This window comes from Panthera tigris, chromosome D1, assembly GCF_018350195.1.
Source record: "Panthera tigris isolate Pti1 chromosome D1, P.tigris_Pti1_mat1.1, whole genome shotgun sequence".
Classification (NCBI taxonomy): Eukaryota; Metazoa; Chordata; class Mammalia; order Carnivora; family Felidae; genus Panthera; species Panthera tigris.
This window is the reverse complement of record NC_056669.1, coordinates 100,434,494-100,450,370: the sequence shown is the minus strand read 5'-3', so window position 1 is coordinate 100,450,370 and position 15,877 is coordinate 100,434,494. Positions and strand designations below refer to the sequence as shown.

General features: G+C 36.1%; 1 protein-coding gene across 1 annotated transcript; it reads right to left on the bottom strand.

Moving 5' to 3' along the window:
• Positions 1-2,768: 2,768 nt before the first annotated feature.
• On the bottom strand, positions 2,769-7,376 carry LOC102953432 (olfactory receptor 8I2). Its single transcript, XM_007088810.2, has 2 exons — positions 7,342-7,376; positions 2,769-3,729 (listed from the first exon to the last, which is right to left on the bottom strand). The coding sequence occupies exon 2, from the start codon at positions 3,699-3,701 to the stop codon at positions 2,769-2,771; it is 933 nt and encodes a 310-aa protein (XP_007088872.2). The 5' UTR covers positions 3,702-3,729; positions 7,342-7,376.
• Between the last annotated feature and the right edge of the window lie 8,501 nt (positions 7,377-15,877).

The following is a 15,877-nucleotide window of genomic DNA, read 5'->3' as shown; positions in this document are numbered from 1 at the left end:
AGGGAGTGGATTATCTGGATTGGTCAAGGGCAAAAGTTTTGGGAGAGCCTGGCAGAAAAAAAGGACTGAAGAAACGACAAAGGCATGCATGACCTATTATGGAAAGATTTGTATTACAGGGTCCAAAGAGAAGGTACAGAAAGAGCAGCTAGAAGATAGACTAGTATAAGGGAAAGTATACCAGCAACAAATATGAAGAACATATTGAAAAACAAAGATGGACATTTGGGCATAAGTGTGGGCAAATAAAATATACTACTACTTCTTATGCTGGGCAAGAAAAGTGTGTTATGTTTTTGCTCCTAGACCAAGAACAGCAAAAAATATTAATATAAGAGAGAAATTAAATACATAGTTTTATAAACGCTAAATAAATGTTAAATCTTGAAATTATCTACAGCAGAATATACTTGCAATGCAAGAAAATAAAAATAATACATACAATTAGATCCAGGGTAAATATAAGTCACATGAAAAGCTACACAATTATAAAACAAATTGAACAGTGTACTTAGAATGCATGAATGAAAATCCTTGGTGGAAAGAGGGTGGGGGGGAAAGGAAATATAATCAGTTGAATAGTTTTCAAAGCTGCTGGTGAAAAACCTTCAGAGCAATCAATCTGAGTCAGACGCTGTGCTCAGAAGGAAGAAGAAACTCACATAGGCTTAATGAAAGAGAATGAATGATGAGCTAGACAAACAGTAGCCTCAAAAGGCCCATAAATTAAAGCATAGTAAGGGGGGCACCTGTTGGGATGAGCACTGGGTGTTGTATGGAAACCAATTTGACAACAAAATTCATATTAAAAAAAATAAAAAATAAAGCATAGTATGTCTCATAAGGTGTCACTTACCATAGTTTATAACGTAAGATGTTGCTTTGAAAAATGAAGGTTGCAAGAGTCAGAGCCCAGTAATAAATATCAGAGAAGAAAATTAAAAATTGCAAAGCAAATACATATATGGGCACACACAGATCCCTTCAGCCTCTCCCAAGGCTGAAAACTGGGATTCTTCATTTACGTTGTTTGTGATGTGTGACCTATGAGAAGCCCCTCCAACTTACGCCAATTATTTAAAATTATTTATACCAAGTATAATTCAGAGTGTATTTATTTACACATCCTAACTGTTGAAGGAAAAAAGCCCTTTGAAAAGAAGTATATCTGCTAGTTATTATGCCAGTTTTAATTTATAAATAAGCCATGTTTTTTGAAAGAATTCTAGAAATGGAATTTTCTACTAATGTTTTTGAATATCAATATGCACGTGACCATCTGACTTCTACCAAAGAAAGACACAAACAGGAGAAAAGCAGAATCTATCCCCTCTATGCATCCATCACTGTACAGGACACAGAAAGCAAAGAAAGTGTTTACTTACATATTGTGCACATGATACGTTTCCTAAATGTGGAGAGCACAGATATGAATAAGTAAACTCTGCTCTGAAAGAGCTTACATTCTTATTGGCCAGAAAGAAATATTATTAATCACACACGTGTTCTTGTAAAACAGCTTCATCAAATTTATCTTCAGTCCCTTTGGGCATATATTTTATTTTTTATTTTTTTATTTCTTTTAAGTTTATTATTTGTTTTCAGAGAGAGAGAGAGAGAGAGAGAGAGAGAAAAAGCACGGTGGGGGAGGGGCAGAGAAAATCTCAAGTAGGTTCTGCACTCTCAGGGCAAAGCCCAGTGTGGGCCTGGGACCCAGGAACCCTGAGATCACGACTTTGAACTGAAGTCAGATGCTTAACCGACTAAGCCACTAAGACATCCCTCAATGTATATTTTAATTTTTTAGTGTTTATTTATTTTTGAGAGAGAGAGAGCATGAGTGGATGAGGGGAACAGAGAGAGAGCGGGGTGGGGGGGCAGGGAGACAGAGGATCTGAGGTGGTCTCCACACTGACAGCAGTGAGCCCAATGCAGGGCTCGAACTCATGAACCTTGAGATCATGATCTGAGCTGACGTTGGACGCTCAACGGATTGAGCAACCCAGGCATCCTTCAACGTATTTTTTAAAAGTGGTTGCCAGCAACTTTGACTACTGCTCGGTGACTTATGCACAGCAAAGGCAGTACTGAAGGACATGTTCTTTCCAGTAGTCATTTGTAACAGTGCCTGAGGGAGTCCATTGAACGGAGTCCCTTTTCAAGGAAAAACAAAACAAAAGCCCAGTTTCTCCTTTTAATACCATAGACTTCACCGAGCATGTCTGCCTGATTTGGAAAAACAAGCATAGTTGTAATATACTTCCAAATGACTCAGGAATTGTGCTACAGCTACTGCTTTATTTATCGACACACACAGGCATTTAAATGTTTACCAAATGTTTGAAGTTTGGGAGGCACATTATGGTTTTTTCGAAATAAAACTCTGCTGTGTTTGAGTTTAAGACCATACTCCGCCACATAGACATCACTTTTCTATGCCATCAAAGCTCACGTTTAACTATGTGGCCAAATGAATTCACATGATCAAGAGATTGCCTATATTACCCAGTGTCCGTTGACATTGTATTTGCAACTCACTGTGTAGACAGTATAAATAATCTATATGCTGAAACGAACTCCTCGTGCGCTGATTCAGTACTCTGCATAAACAAGTAAAATAATAGTTCACCTCCCAAATTTCAAAACTCTTAAGTTATGATTTAGTTTGCGTAAGCCTTTGGGTTCATTTTCCGATTTTCCTGATTGTTGCGGTAATTGAATGCCTGAAACCACCCAGGTGAGTTTTAATTGTAACATGCACAGATTTGTCATGAAAAAAGTTTTCTATGCATGACTCTCAGGAGAGCATTTTTCACATCTCTGTTCCTCAGACTATAGATCAGTGGATTCAGCATCGGAATGACGATGGTATAGAATACAGACGCCACCTGTGCCTGGGTCAGGGATGATGTGTTATCAGGCTGCAAATACGTGAAAATCAGGGACCCATAGAAGATAGTGACGCCCATGAGGTGGGAAGCACAGGTGGAAAAGGCCTTCTGTCTGCCTGCTGCAGACTGGATCTTGAGGATGGCCGAGATGATGGCAATGTAAGTGACTGTGATGATGAGCAGAGAGCTAAGAAGGGTGGTCCCAGCTAAGACAAAGATCACCATTTCTGTGCTGAACGCATCCGCACAGGACAGGGCCAAAAGAGCTGTGGTATCACAGAAGAAATGATTGATGCTGGAATCACAGAATGCCAAACTGCTAATCACACAGACGGATATCAGAGAATTCGTGAAGCCTATTGCATATGGCATGACTCCCAGCCCGTTGCACACTTTCCGGGACATAACCACTGAGTATAATAAGGGATTGCAGATTGCTACATAGCGGTCATAGGCCATTGATCCCAAAAGAAAACACTCACTACACACCAAACCCACAAAAAAGTACATTTGAACAAAGCAGGCAACGAAAGAGATGGTTTTCTGTTTGGATTGGAAATTTACCAGCGCCTTGGGTGTTACAGTGGAAGAATAAAATATGTCAATAAATGCTAAGTTGCTAAGAAAAAAGTACATAGGTGTGTGAAGACGAGAGTCAGTTCTGATTAACATGATCAGCCCAAGGTTCCCCAGAACAGTGAACAGATAAATAAAGAGGAACATTAAAAAAAGACTGACTTGTAGTTCCGGGTGATTTGCAAATCCAGAGAGGATGAAGAGAGTGATCTCAGTGAAATTGTTCCCAGTCATTTTTATCAACTCAGGCCTTTTACTTTACCTGCCGAAAAGCAGAAACAAAAGTCAGAAAAGAATTCAAGCTTAAAGACTTAGTACCCAGAGTTGACCTAGACTCCAATTATGAGAGGGTCAAAGATGGCAGAATGATTTTGGAAGAGATTCTTCCTGGAATATACTACCTTCTACTCCAGTCTACCGTTGGGCCCCAAATCATACATTTTGCAACTTACCTACTGGAATCAATTATATGATGCTCTTAGAGAATATAAAGGCTATTTAGGAAAGAAAGTTCTATAACTTGTGAATTCAGTGAGACCTTTGTGTGGCAGTTTTAATTTGTCAACACCTAACAGATACTTTAAAGGGTCATTTTAGGAGCTTAACAAGATCTTATATGAGCACATCTAATAGTTTCTTGTAGTCAATAAAGCTTTGCTAAGTTTTTTAAAGAAAACATATATATATATACACACACACACACACACACACACACACACATATACACACACAGATATATAGATATATATACACACACACGTATTCATGTATATATATATGAAAAATCCTGCTTACTTTACACGTTAATGATAAAATTCTTTACACCTTTTTTGTCACATACCCTTTCTATTGGTGAGTAAAGAAAGACCAAACATGAGAGTTAATCTATATAACATAGCCAAATTGTTTTGTGCATACGCTCAACAAACATGTTTGCTCCTAAATAAAGCACATGGTTATCTGTGACATCAGGCAACAGACAATTCATTGCCAAAAACAGTAGTTTCCAAGTCAAAAATAGAAAGGCTAAAAATAGTAAAATAAATGTGATTTACAACCAAGTATTAAAACACAGGTGATCTTACTAGAAATTAGAGAAGTTATTTGCCTAATTCAGGTGACATAAATATGATGGTTAATGCAAGTTTGTTTCAGATGTTTAACACTCCACCCGAGTGATCCAAAGGGACTTGATGTTGTATTAAGGAGACTTGATCATTCAGTGTCTCCCACCCTCTCGAGGGTGCCTATTCATCACCAATCCATTTAACAAGCATTTAATCAATGAAGGCATTTTTTCTTGCCTTTCATTAGAGGCACTTTAGTTTTCTTCTTGTTTATTTATTTATTTTGAGAGAGAGAAATCGACAAGCAGGATAGAGGGGCAGAGGGAGAAAGAATCTCAAACATGCTCTGCGCTGCCATTGCTGAGCCCGATGCAGGGCTCAACCCCACAAACTGAGATCGTGACCTGAGATGAAATCAAGTCAGAAGCTCAACTGACAGAGTCACCCAGGCACCCCTGGAGGCACTTTTCTTAAGGTTTACTGAAAGATGCAGTCATGTATAAAGAGGAAGAGAAAGGTTTTCAGTGTGAAAAACACGTGCACACATTTTCAGAAAGAAGATAAGATTAGACTTAACCTGAGATTTAGTCATCCAAATGAAGCCTCTTTCGGTCTTCTTCCTGTGATTTTGAGGTTTATTATCAGATAACAGGAAGAGAAGACATCATTCAGTATTCACCAAATTCACCATTAGTTTTTGACATATATTTCCCTTATTTGCAGTTCTGGATCTCACGAATTGTTAATGCGACAGCTTTCATCTGTTGCTGTGGTTTAGCACAGAGCTCTATTTCCTATATAATGGAACTCTATTAATATTATGAAGTTGATGAAAAAAATTGCTGGTGTTGAGGAGAGTTCTGGGTAATGTGTCTATTATCTTTCATTGATAGAATGGAAATGACACCCAAGTTAACTACAATAACTATTTATTTTCATGTGCCTTGTTGAGAATTAATATCTACTGCTTTAGCTCAAAGCTAGATTCACATTCAGGATTTGTGTTGTTCTTCATGTATTTCTAATGCAGTCCCAGGACAAAGAATTGTCTTCGGAAATGTAGTGTGTTAACACTCTTCTTATAGCAACATCTCTTCCCAAATCTCAAACTCATATCATAAAGGAATTGATCAATTAGCATCTTTGATCTCTTGAGATTTGCATTTTAATTGTACCCAAAGGCTTATTCTTAATTTGCCTGGGATACATTTCCAATGGAAATGTTCAGAAATACATACCCCTTCCTTTTGTGTATTTCACTTTAAATGGCAATGGATACACTGAAAAATATAATTGATATAGTTTTGAAAGTCATTTTTTTATATTATTAGCATATACATAATATATACATAGTATATAACATATACACAATACATGTTTATAGAATATAAATCATATATAATAATATATACATACAGAATATAGGAAAAATATATTCTATTCATATATTTTCTATATAAAATCTATTTTATTATAAAATATGTTCTAATCATATATTTTATCTACTCATATAAAATATATTGAGGGGTACCTGGGTGGCTCAGTTGGTTAAGCGGCTGACTTCAGCTCAGGTTATGATCTCATGGTTCGTGAGTTCGAGCCCCAACTTGGGCTCTATGCTGATAGCTCAGAACCTGGAGCCTGCTTTGGATTCTGTCTCCCCCTCTCTCTCTGTCCCTCCCCACTCACACTCTGTCTCTCTTTCTCAAAAAAAATAAATAAATAAACATTAAAAAATTGTTAAAAATATATTGAAAAATATTTTATATATAATAATATATTCATATAGAATATATAGTATGGTATCATGATATATGATGTTATATGATTATATGATATATAATATATAATTCATATGATGTGATAAATATAATATATAATCATATGTTATATATCATGTCACATATATGATATTATAACAGTGCAATATATATGTATATGTAATACAACTATAATATAATGTATATATAATAAATATGTAAATATATGAAGATTTTTTAAAACACTGACCACCACGACAATATATGAGATACATGATGTTAGAGAATATCAGATCACTGTTGCCTCCACCTGGGCTTCTCAGACAACCCTCCCAGCAAGGAAAAGTGAGCTTTTCCTATCTACTGATTAAATGGTGTTATTATACATTGAAATTACATTACCGTGATGTCAACAAATCATCTATGTATGTTTTTTAAGGTATATTCATTTTTTCAGAGACAGAGACAGAGCACAAGCAGGGGGGGAGATAGAGAGAGGGAGACACAGAATCCAAAGCAGGCTCTAGTCTCTGAGCTGTCAGCACAGAGCCCCTCGCAGGGCTGGAACTCATGGACTGCAAGATCATGACCAGAGCTAAAGTCAGCGCCTAATGGACTGAACCACCCAGGCGCCACTATGTATTTATTTTTAATGCAGGTACTCTGATTTTTTGCTGACTGTGCTCAGTGATGCACACATGGAATCAGTAAGAATGAAAATGCCATCTAGGAAAATAGACAAGAAACCTGAAGTAAAAACTCAAACTCTACTCCCAGTTTCAGGAATGGCTGATAGGAACTCAATTCACATCATTATTCCATTTGTTGTTTGTTTACTGTTTTAAAGCCATTTCCTAGGCCACACCCCTAAAACATTTCTGGGTTAGTAGGATCAGACCCACAAAGGTAAATTTTTCAAAATGCATCAGGTCCGTTGGTGATTGACAAACATCAGGTTTGAAGGACCTCACAGACTCGCCTAAATTATTTTTCTACTGGAATTGTCATCTCTTTTTGATTTATCTCTAAAAAGGGGTTAGAGAGCACCTGGGTGGCTGTCCGTTGAGCATCTGATTCTTGATTTCGGCTCAGGTCATGAGCTCATGGTGAGTGGGTTGTAGACTCCACTTGGGATTCTCTTTCCTCCTCTCTCTGCCCCTCCTCTTCTCATGGTCTATCTCTCTCTCTCAAAAAATAAATGAATAAGCTTAAAAAAAATACACTAAAAAATAAAGGAAGTTAGTATTACAATGATTAAACAAGATAGATTCTGCATTGGAAAGGGGATAATCCTACTTTTCACACTAGAGATTTTTAAGAAGGAATAAAATCTACTATATATGTGCTATCACTTACAGATGATCAGTAGACTCAGATATTTAGACAAAAGGAACAGAACAACATTTTTTATTTGCCCTGTTATGTATCTTGAAAAAAATAAAACGTTGAAAGTCTTGGATCGTATACCTGAAATCTCAAATTTCTATCCATTCTTTATTTTTTCGACACCCATCTATTAAGAAGCTATTAAATGACAGATACGGACAGGACTTGTTTTCTTGCACTTTACCACGCGTCACCAATATTGCATTTGTTTTTTTTTTTTTGTTTTGGGTTTTTTTTTGTTTTTTTTTTGGTGGGGTGGGGGTTGCCTGCAGATTGAAGGTTTGTGGAGACTCATTGTCAGCAAGACTGTAGGTGTCATTTTTCAAATATCTTTTACTCACTTTGTGTCCCTTTGTCACATTTTGGTAATTTTTGCAATATTTCAAACTTTTCCTCATTATTATGTTTGAATGGCCATAATCTCATAATAAACCTTTAATGCATGAGTAATTGCTTCTTATAAAATGAGCAAAGAAAATGTTTTCTTGAGATAGGATCTACTCCTAGTGAAAAAGCCATCAAAATTGTTGAAACGAAAAAAGACCTAAACTATCACATACACTTAGTGGATAAAGTGGTGGGAAGCTTTGGGAGAAATGACTCCAATTTTAAGGAAGTTCTACCGTAGGTAAAATGATATTAAAAAGAATCACACGCTACGCAGAAATTGTTTGTTAAAGGAAGAATCAATTGATGTAACAAACTTCATGTCGTCTCATTTTAAGAAATTGCCTCAGCCATCCAACCTTCAGCAACCATCACCCTGGTCAGTCAGCAGCCGTCAATACTGAGACAAGACCCTCCAAAAAAATTACGACTCACTGAAAGCTCAGATGATGGTTAACATTTTTAGCAGTAAAGCATGTTTTATTCTTAATAGACTACAGCATAATGCAAACATAACTTTCACAGGCACTGGGAAACCAAAAAATTCATTTGACCCACTTCATTGCAGTGGTCTGGAACTGAATGCACAAGGTCTCTGAGGTGTGAATGAAAAGTTTATTCACTTATTTTTTGAGAGAGAGAGAGATAGACCATGAGAAGAGGAGGGGCAGAGAGAAGAGGAAAGAGAATCCCAAGTGGACTCTGGGATGTCCGATTTGTGTATGATTGCAAAGATAAGAATGATACTAGGGGCACCTGGGTGGCTCAGTCAGTTGGGCAGTCCGACTTCAGCTCAGGTCACGATCTCACGGTCCGTGAGTTCAAGCCCCGCATTGGGCTCTGGGCTAATGGCTCAGAGCCTGGAGCCTGCTTCCGATTCTGTGTCTCCCTCTCTCTCTGCTCCTTCCCCGTTCATGCTCTGTCTCTCTCTGTCTCAAAAATAAATAAACATTAAAAAAAAATTAAAAAAAAAAAGAATGATACTGCTGTTGCTTTTCCATTACTTACAGTTAACTGCCTCTTTTGAGATTCAAAATTTGGCTCAGCTCTTTGGTAGTCTGATCTTTGGTGAGCCTAGAGGTGTAAGTATACTGGTTGCCAGTACATAACTGGCATAAGGGCTCTGGGTCACTATGGTGCAATCTAGAACATCATGCTGCCATTACTGTTACCTCTGTCTCGTCTCCTGAGATCTGTGACTGTCCCATTTTCTTTCCTTTTCTTTCACGACTGTGATATTTGTCAAGATTACTCATCAAGTATTTTGTACAATGTCCCTGCATGTAAGTTTACATGATATTTTTCTCATGATGAAATTGAGGTAATTGATTATGGGGAAAAGTGCCAGAGAGGTGATATGCATGCCTTTTCATCTTCTCCAAGGATACATGATGTCGCCGAGTGATATTACCAGTGATTTAAACTCGATCATTTACTTAACATAGTGTCTGCCTGCCTTTTTCACTATAAATTTAGGATTTTTCTTTGTAGTTTATGTATACTTGGGGAAGATAATTTAGGGTATGCAAATATTCCATTTATTCTTTTCGACACCCATCAATATGTTGCCTCTACCTATTATTACTGTGGTGTTTTTGTGGCAAATTTCCATCTTCCCATTCTTTCAACTATTTTATTTTTATTTTTTTATGTTATATCATTTTATTATTTTACTTTATTTTATTTATTTTGGTGAAAAAATTTAGATTTAGATTTAACCTGCTGGATTCAATTTAGATAAACCCAATTTTGTCGTCAACATCCAAAGTGTCATACTTGGGAGCCAGTGGAACACACGCTTTCTTCTTTCCATCCAGCCTAATCAGGGTGTTGACCTTGGCCATGTCAATGTGGTAAAACTTCTTCAAAGCCTGTTGGACCTGGTGCTTGTTGGCCTTGGCATTCACAATGAGCACAGGTGTGTTGTCTTCTATTTTCTTCACGGCTGACTCCATCTATAGTCAGGGGGAACTTAATGATGGCCTAGTGGTCAAGCTTGTTTCTCCTGGGAGTGCTTTTTAGAGGATATCTGGGCTGCCTTCAGTGCCTTGGATCCCGGAAAGGTACGTGACCTGCAGATTTTCTTTTTTGTGTGACTGTGGACACCTTTCAGTACCACTTTCTTGGCCTTCAAAGCCTTTGCTTTGGCTGTGGCTTTTTGAGGGGGATGAGCTTCCTTCTTCAGCCTCAGCCATCTGCATGAAAGGGCCTTCAAACATATATATGTGTATATATATATATATATATATATATATATATTTAATTTTTCTTAATGTTTATTTATTTCTGAGAGAGAGGCAGAATGCAAACAGGGGAGGGCAGAGAGAGAGAGGGAGACACAGAATCCAAAGCAGGTTCCAGGCTCTAAGCTGTCAGCACAGAGCCCGACTCAGGGCTCGAACCCACGAACCATGAGATCATGACCTCAGACGAAGTTGGCTCTCAACACACTGAGCCACCCAGGTGCCCGGATATTTTAACTGAAATGATTCTGTAAGGAAGAGTTGTTCTTTCTTCTTTATGTATTTATTTGGTTAGATAGTTGTACGAATATGTACTCGGAATTATTTTCCTTTGGGTTATCCAACACCCCCTTCATTTATTTTATTGCTCAAATAGCTCTGCTAATGGAACCATTACTGAATTAGTTTCTGTGCACTTTGCTCTTTGGTCTTTGGTCATGCTCTTGTCTTTTTCTTTTGTTTTGTTTTGTTTTCTTTTGTTTTGTTTTGTTTTGTGTTTGTTTTTTCACCTCTTAAATATGGCAGCACAGTATATTCCAGGCTCATCTTCTATTTTCCCAGACTCAGCTCTAGAAACAACTACTTCTCTAAGGATCCTTGCCATCTTTTACGGGAGGATGGTATTTGGAAACCTGAATCTGGACCACAGATTCTATTTTTGTGTGTGCACCCATGTTTTTCCCTTGAGAATATGTCACACATATTTTCAATATTTTTAAATGTCCAAGTCTTTGTAATTATAACTTTTCAAAAGAAGACGGTGCTATAGTTGAAAACGTTTAGATTTGGGAGTCATAATTCTGAGTTTGTGTCTTGAAATACCATTTACCGCCTTTGTGACCATGTGAAAATTTTGTAATGTCTTTAATCCTCAGCATCCATCATCTGCAAAGTGACAATAGTACAATGGTAGTAACTTCCTCATGGTTTTTGAAAATAAAGCTAAATATCATATATATATATATTTATATATAGTGCAAGATGTTATGTTATAATACATATGTTATAATATTGAAGATAGACTAGGTATTCAATTGACATTTGTTTCATGTCTTTAATATAAATGAAATTTGCAATAATCTATTATATCTATATACCCATGTCTATTAAGCTGTTTCTTTCACCATTGGACATTTACATTCATCATGATATCTCTTTTCAAAAAAAATAATAAATCAGAATGCACATTAATTTGTTTCCTTCAGTTAAATAACCTGAAGCATTACTACTTTCTATGACCTATCACTGGGAGGCGTTCTAGAGTGGTCCGGAAAATTTTAATTTCCATGAGATTTGTCCCTGATCATCAGTGTCATAATAACCTTGCCTCCATTAATCATTTACATCTCCTCAAGCTCCATATATAATAAAGCTCAATAGCTTGGTAAATCAGAAGTTATTTTATTAGGTATTTATTTAATTACTATGCATCAAGAAAACTTCCTTATATTTTTGCTTACTATTTATATGCTCACCACTTTACATGTTATTGAGAACCTGACTCCTATAAATAGCTAATTTTTTTAAAAAAGTATACTAGATGGAAAAACTTCTAATTTAAAACTTATCTTTATTTACTCCTCAATATCAAACATGCCATTACCACACAGGTAAAAAAGAAAAACACTCTGAAATAATTAACACCCTGATTTATTAAATGAGTCAGTATTGTGTACCTACTATGTGATAATCACTATGCCAGAAATCCTGAAACTATCCCAAAAGTCCTTGAATAAGATGCAGTCTTTTCCTCACAGGATTAAACAGTTCAGAAGAGGACTTTTGTGAAAACAAAAGTTCACAATCCACTGTTACAATACAGTGCACAATGATAGAACATTGGAGGAAATAATCTAATTTTCTCAAGGATATTATCAAGGAAAATCTTGGGAAAGATGAGAATTCTTGCTCTTGGCCCTTGAGAATGATTAAAGAGAAGTATAAAAAGTTCAGGGAATTTGGACTTCCTACGAAGATAAGAGAACATATGTAACATTAAGGAAAGAATTATGACCAACGTGTGTTTCTGAGATAAGAATAGAAACACACTGAAGGTAAAGTGGCAATGGAAGAAGTCAGAAGGCTATTTCAATAGTTAGGATTCGAGAACATAGGGCCTGAATTGAGACAGCAGTGCTGATGATTAATGAAGAAGAGAAAACTTGTTTTAAGGGTATTTGGGAACCAGAGTCAACAATACTTAATCCAATATGAGAGAACAGAACTGAAATTCAGACAGTCACTAATTACACAATGAGTAATGAGCCCAAATGCATTTATAGTATATAGTTGCATTTTCTTCTCTTCAGTACTTGGCTTTTTCACCAGAACAGATTACAATGGCCGATTCAATTAGAAATTTCTATGATTCTGAAAGAACATGGCACCAAAGAAAAGACCATTTTCAGCTCTTTGAAATTCATAAGTTATAAACTATTTAATATCCGTCAGCAGAATTCCTCATTGTTCAAAATGACACTTGGAGGCCAATACACATACCGTTAATCTGGTACTTAAAATGCTCCCTACAAATTCTCACCAAATTGTTGTCCTCTTTGGCTTGAATCTTCTAAGCAATCTTTACTCTCTTGCATCTCGTCTGATCTCAGGATATCATATATTGCAAAGCCTCATTATGTTGAGTTGAAATGTATTTCCACACAGCTTCTAAGAAGTCAGGGTAGCATTAAAGATACATTTCTTTGATTTTCAAATGCATTTAGTTCAAGTGTTTTTTTTTAATTCTTATAATTGTATTCCTTCAAACCCTATAAGACAAACCTAATCTCTTCTTTTTATGATATTTCTCCAATAATGAATAATGAGGCAATTATAATGGGTGTCCTTTTTTAATTTTTAATTCATCAGGATGATATGCTTTCCCCTACAAAAGCACTTAAACAAATTGGAACATTGAAATATGTGATAGTCACACCTACATATGTTAATTTAGGATTGTTTGACCACTGTGGATTAAAGTAGAACTTAAAACCTTAATACCTTAATTTTACCATACAGTGTATCTATCTCTGTATAGGCAGGGAAACAGATTTGTAGACATATTTAGATGTATATATATAGATATAGATACGGATATAGATTAGATATAGATATAGTTACATATTATTATCAGCATTGCACTGCTAACAGAGGCTTTTTTATTTTTTTAATTTAATTTTATTTTTTTTCAATATATGAAGTTTATTGTCAAATTGCTTCCATACAACACCCAGTGCTCATCCCAAAATGTGCCTTCCTCAATACCCATCACGCACCCTCCCCTCCCTCCCACCCCCCATCAACCCTCAGTTTGTTCTCAGTTTTTAAGAGTCTTCTTATGCTTTGGCTCTCTCCCACTCTAACCTCCTTTTTTTTTTCCTTCCCCTTCCCCATGGGTTTCTGTTAAGTTTCTCAGGATCCACCTAAGAGTGAAACCATATGGTATCTGTCTTTCTCTGTATGGCTTATTTCACTTAGCATCACACTCTCCAGTTCCATCCATGTTGCTACAAAGGGCCATACTTCATTCTTTCTCATTGCCACGTAGTACTCCATTGTGTATATAAACCACAATTTCTTTATCCATTCATCAGTTGATGGACATTTAGGCTCATTCCATAATTTGGCTATTAACAGAGGCTTTTAAGAGCAACAAAATCAAACACATATCTTCAGACTGGTTATACATCTACAGAAATAAACTATATTCAATCACATGCCATAAAAGTATACTAAATTACTGGCTTAATTTTATTTTATTTTATTTTTATTTTTTTAACATTTATTTATTTTTGAGACAGAGAGAGACAGAGCATGAACGGGGGAGGGACAGAGAGAGAGGGAGACACAGAATCGGAAGTAGGCTCCAGGCTCCGAGCCATCAGTCCAGAGCCCGACGCGGGGCTCGAACTCACGGACCGCGAGATAGTGACCTGAGCTGAAGTCGGACGCTTAACCGACTGAGCCACCCAGCCGCCCCTTAATTTTAAAAAGCATAAATATATTTCCAGAAACAAGATCATCACAAAGTGCAGAAGTAGATGAGGCAAACTTCAGGGTGAACTTTGCTTAAGGTAGTTTACTGATTATTGGAGGAACTATCTTTGTAGATAACTAAGGTATCATTGGATCTGAGAAGTTAATTTTTGTTGTTCTTTTATATATCAGCCTTAAACTATTAGGAAAATTCACTCTACCAATTTATAACTTTTGTAAGAAATATTTAATTACATCTGGGTTCTTTGTGGTTTCAATGGTATTCTTAAACAGTCCCTCTATCTGCAATTTTATAATATTTCAGAATGCCAATTTCCTTTATCCTATCCCTTCCATTTGATTTAATATGTTCCTGTTTATTGACTTTGGTTCAAAGACCATATTTTCAAGTCCCTTTTTTTAGTAAAAAGAATAGAGGAAACTTAATGTCCTCATATTGCTTCTCATGAAATCAATCGATAATTTGGGGAAAGAAAAGCACGATCACTCATTGTATCTTCATTAATTTTCAGATTATTGGTTTTGACTTCCTATTTATGAGATTTTATTATGCAGAGCATTTATTATTTATTTCTATAAAGCTATAATAACTCAAATTTTAAATAAATATAATTGTGTTGATGAAAGAATTAGGTTGCATACAAGTCTCTTGGAAAGTAATTTAGGATAGTATCAAAATAAATTTTTTTCTATGAATTTTCCAAAGTAATTTATTGAGACGAATCCAATTACAAAAATAAAGATTTATACACAAACGTTTTCATTATTATCTCAATTTTTTTGTAAAACATATAAACTTTAAGCATATGACACCGGGAGATGGATACTTAGTAGGGCCAACATTGAGTTAAATTTTAGTCTGTGATTATGGGATATCCAGAAAACTGCTTGCCATTGCCTAAAATCTTCCTTCCTAGGTAATAGTTTTACAATTGGAAGTTTGATTTTTTAAGGTTTATTTATTTATTTTTGAGAGAGAGAGTGAACAGGGGAGGGGCAGAGAGAGAGTGAGAGAGGGAGAATCCCAGGCACTGACAGTGTAGAGCCCAGTGCAGGGTCCCAGCTCAGGAACCGTGAGATCATGACCTGAGCCAAAATCAAGAGTCTGTCACTTATCCAATTGAGCCACTCAGGCATCCTTATTGGAAGTTTGTTTATAACAGCAACAGTGATTACTTATATTTTGGAAAATGAATAGCTATTATGTTAAAATATATGACAATGGGATTATTCTGGAAAGAAATATGGGCCATATAGAAGCAGTAAAATAAAATTTGCTTTAACACATTATATTACATATTTACCTAAATTTGACTATTCAGAAATAAGAAAAAAAAACCTCCATAAGTTAATAAGGTTTTAGCAGGAAAAATTTACTGGCATGAGCTAAATATCATTCCATTTGATAAACATTCTCATAAACTCAAAACCATTGTTAGCTACATACTGCGAAAGTGCCGTTAACCAAAGTTATGCTTGCTTTCTTAGCAATTGTGGTTTTAACAATGATACCGGACAGTTTCTGATCCATGTCTGAGTAAGCAGAACAATAAACACTATATGCAATGAGG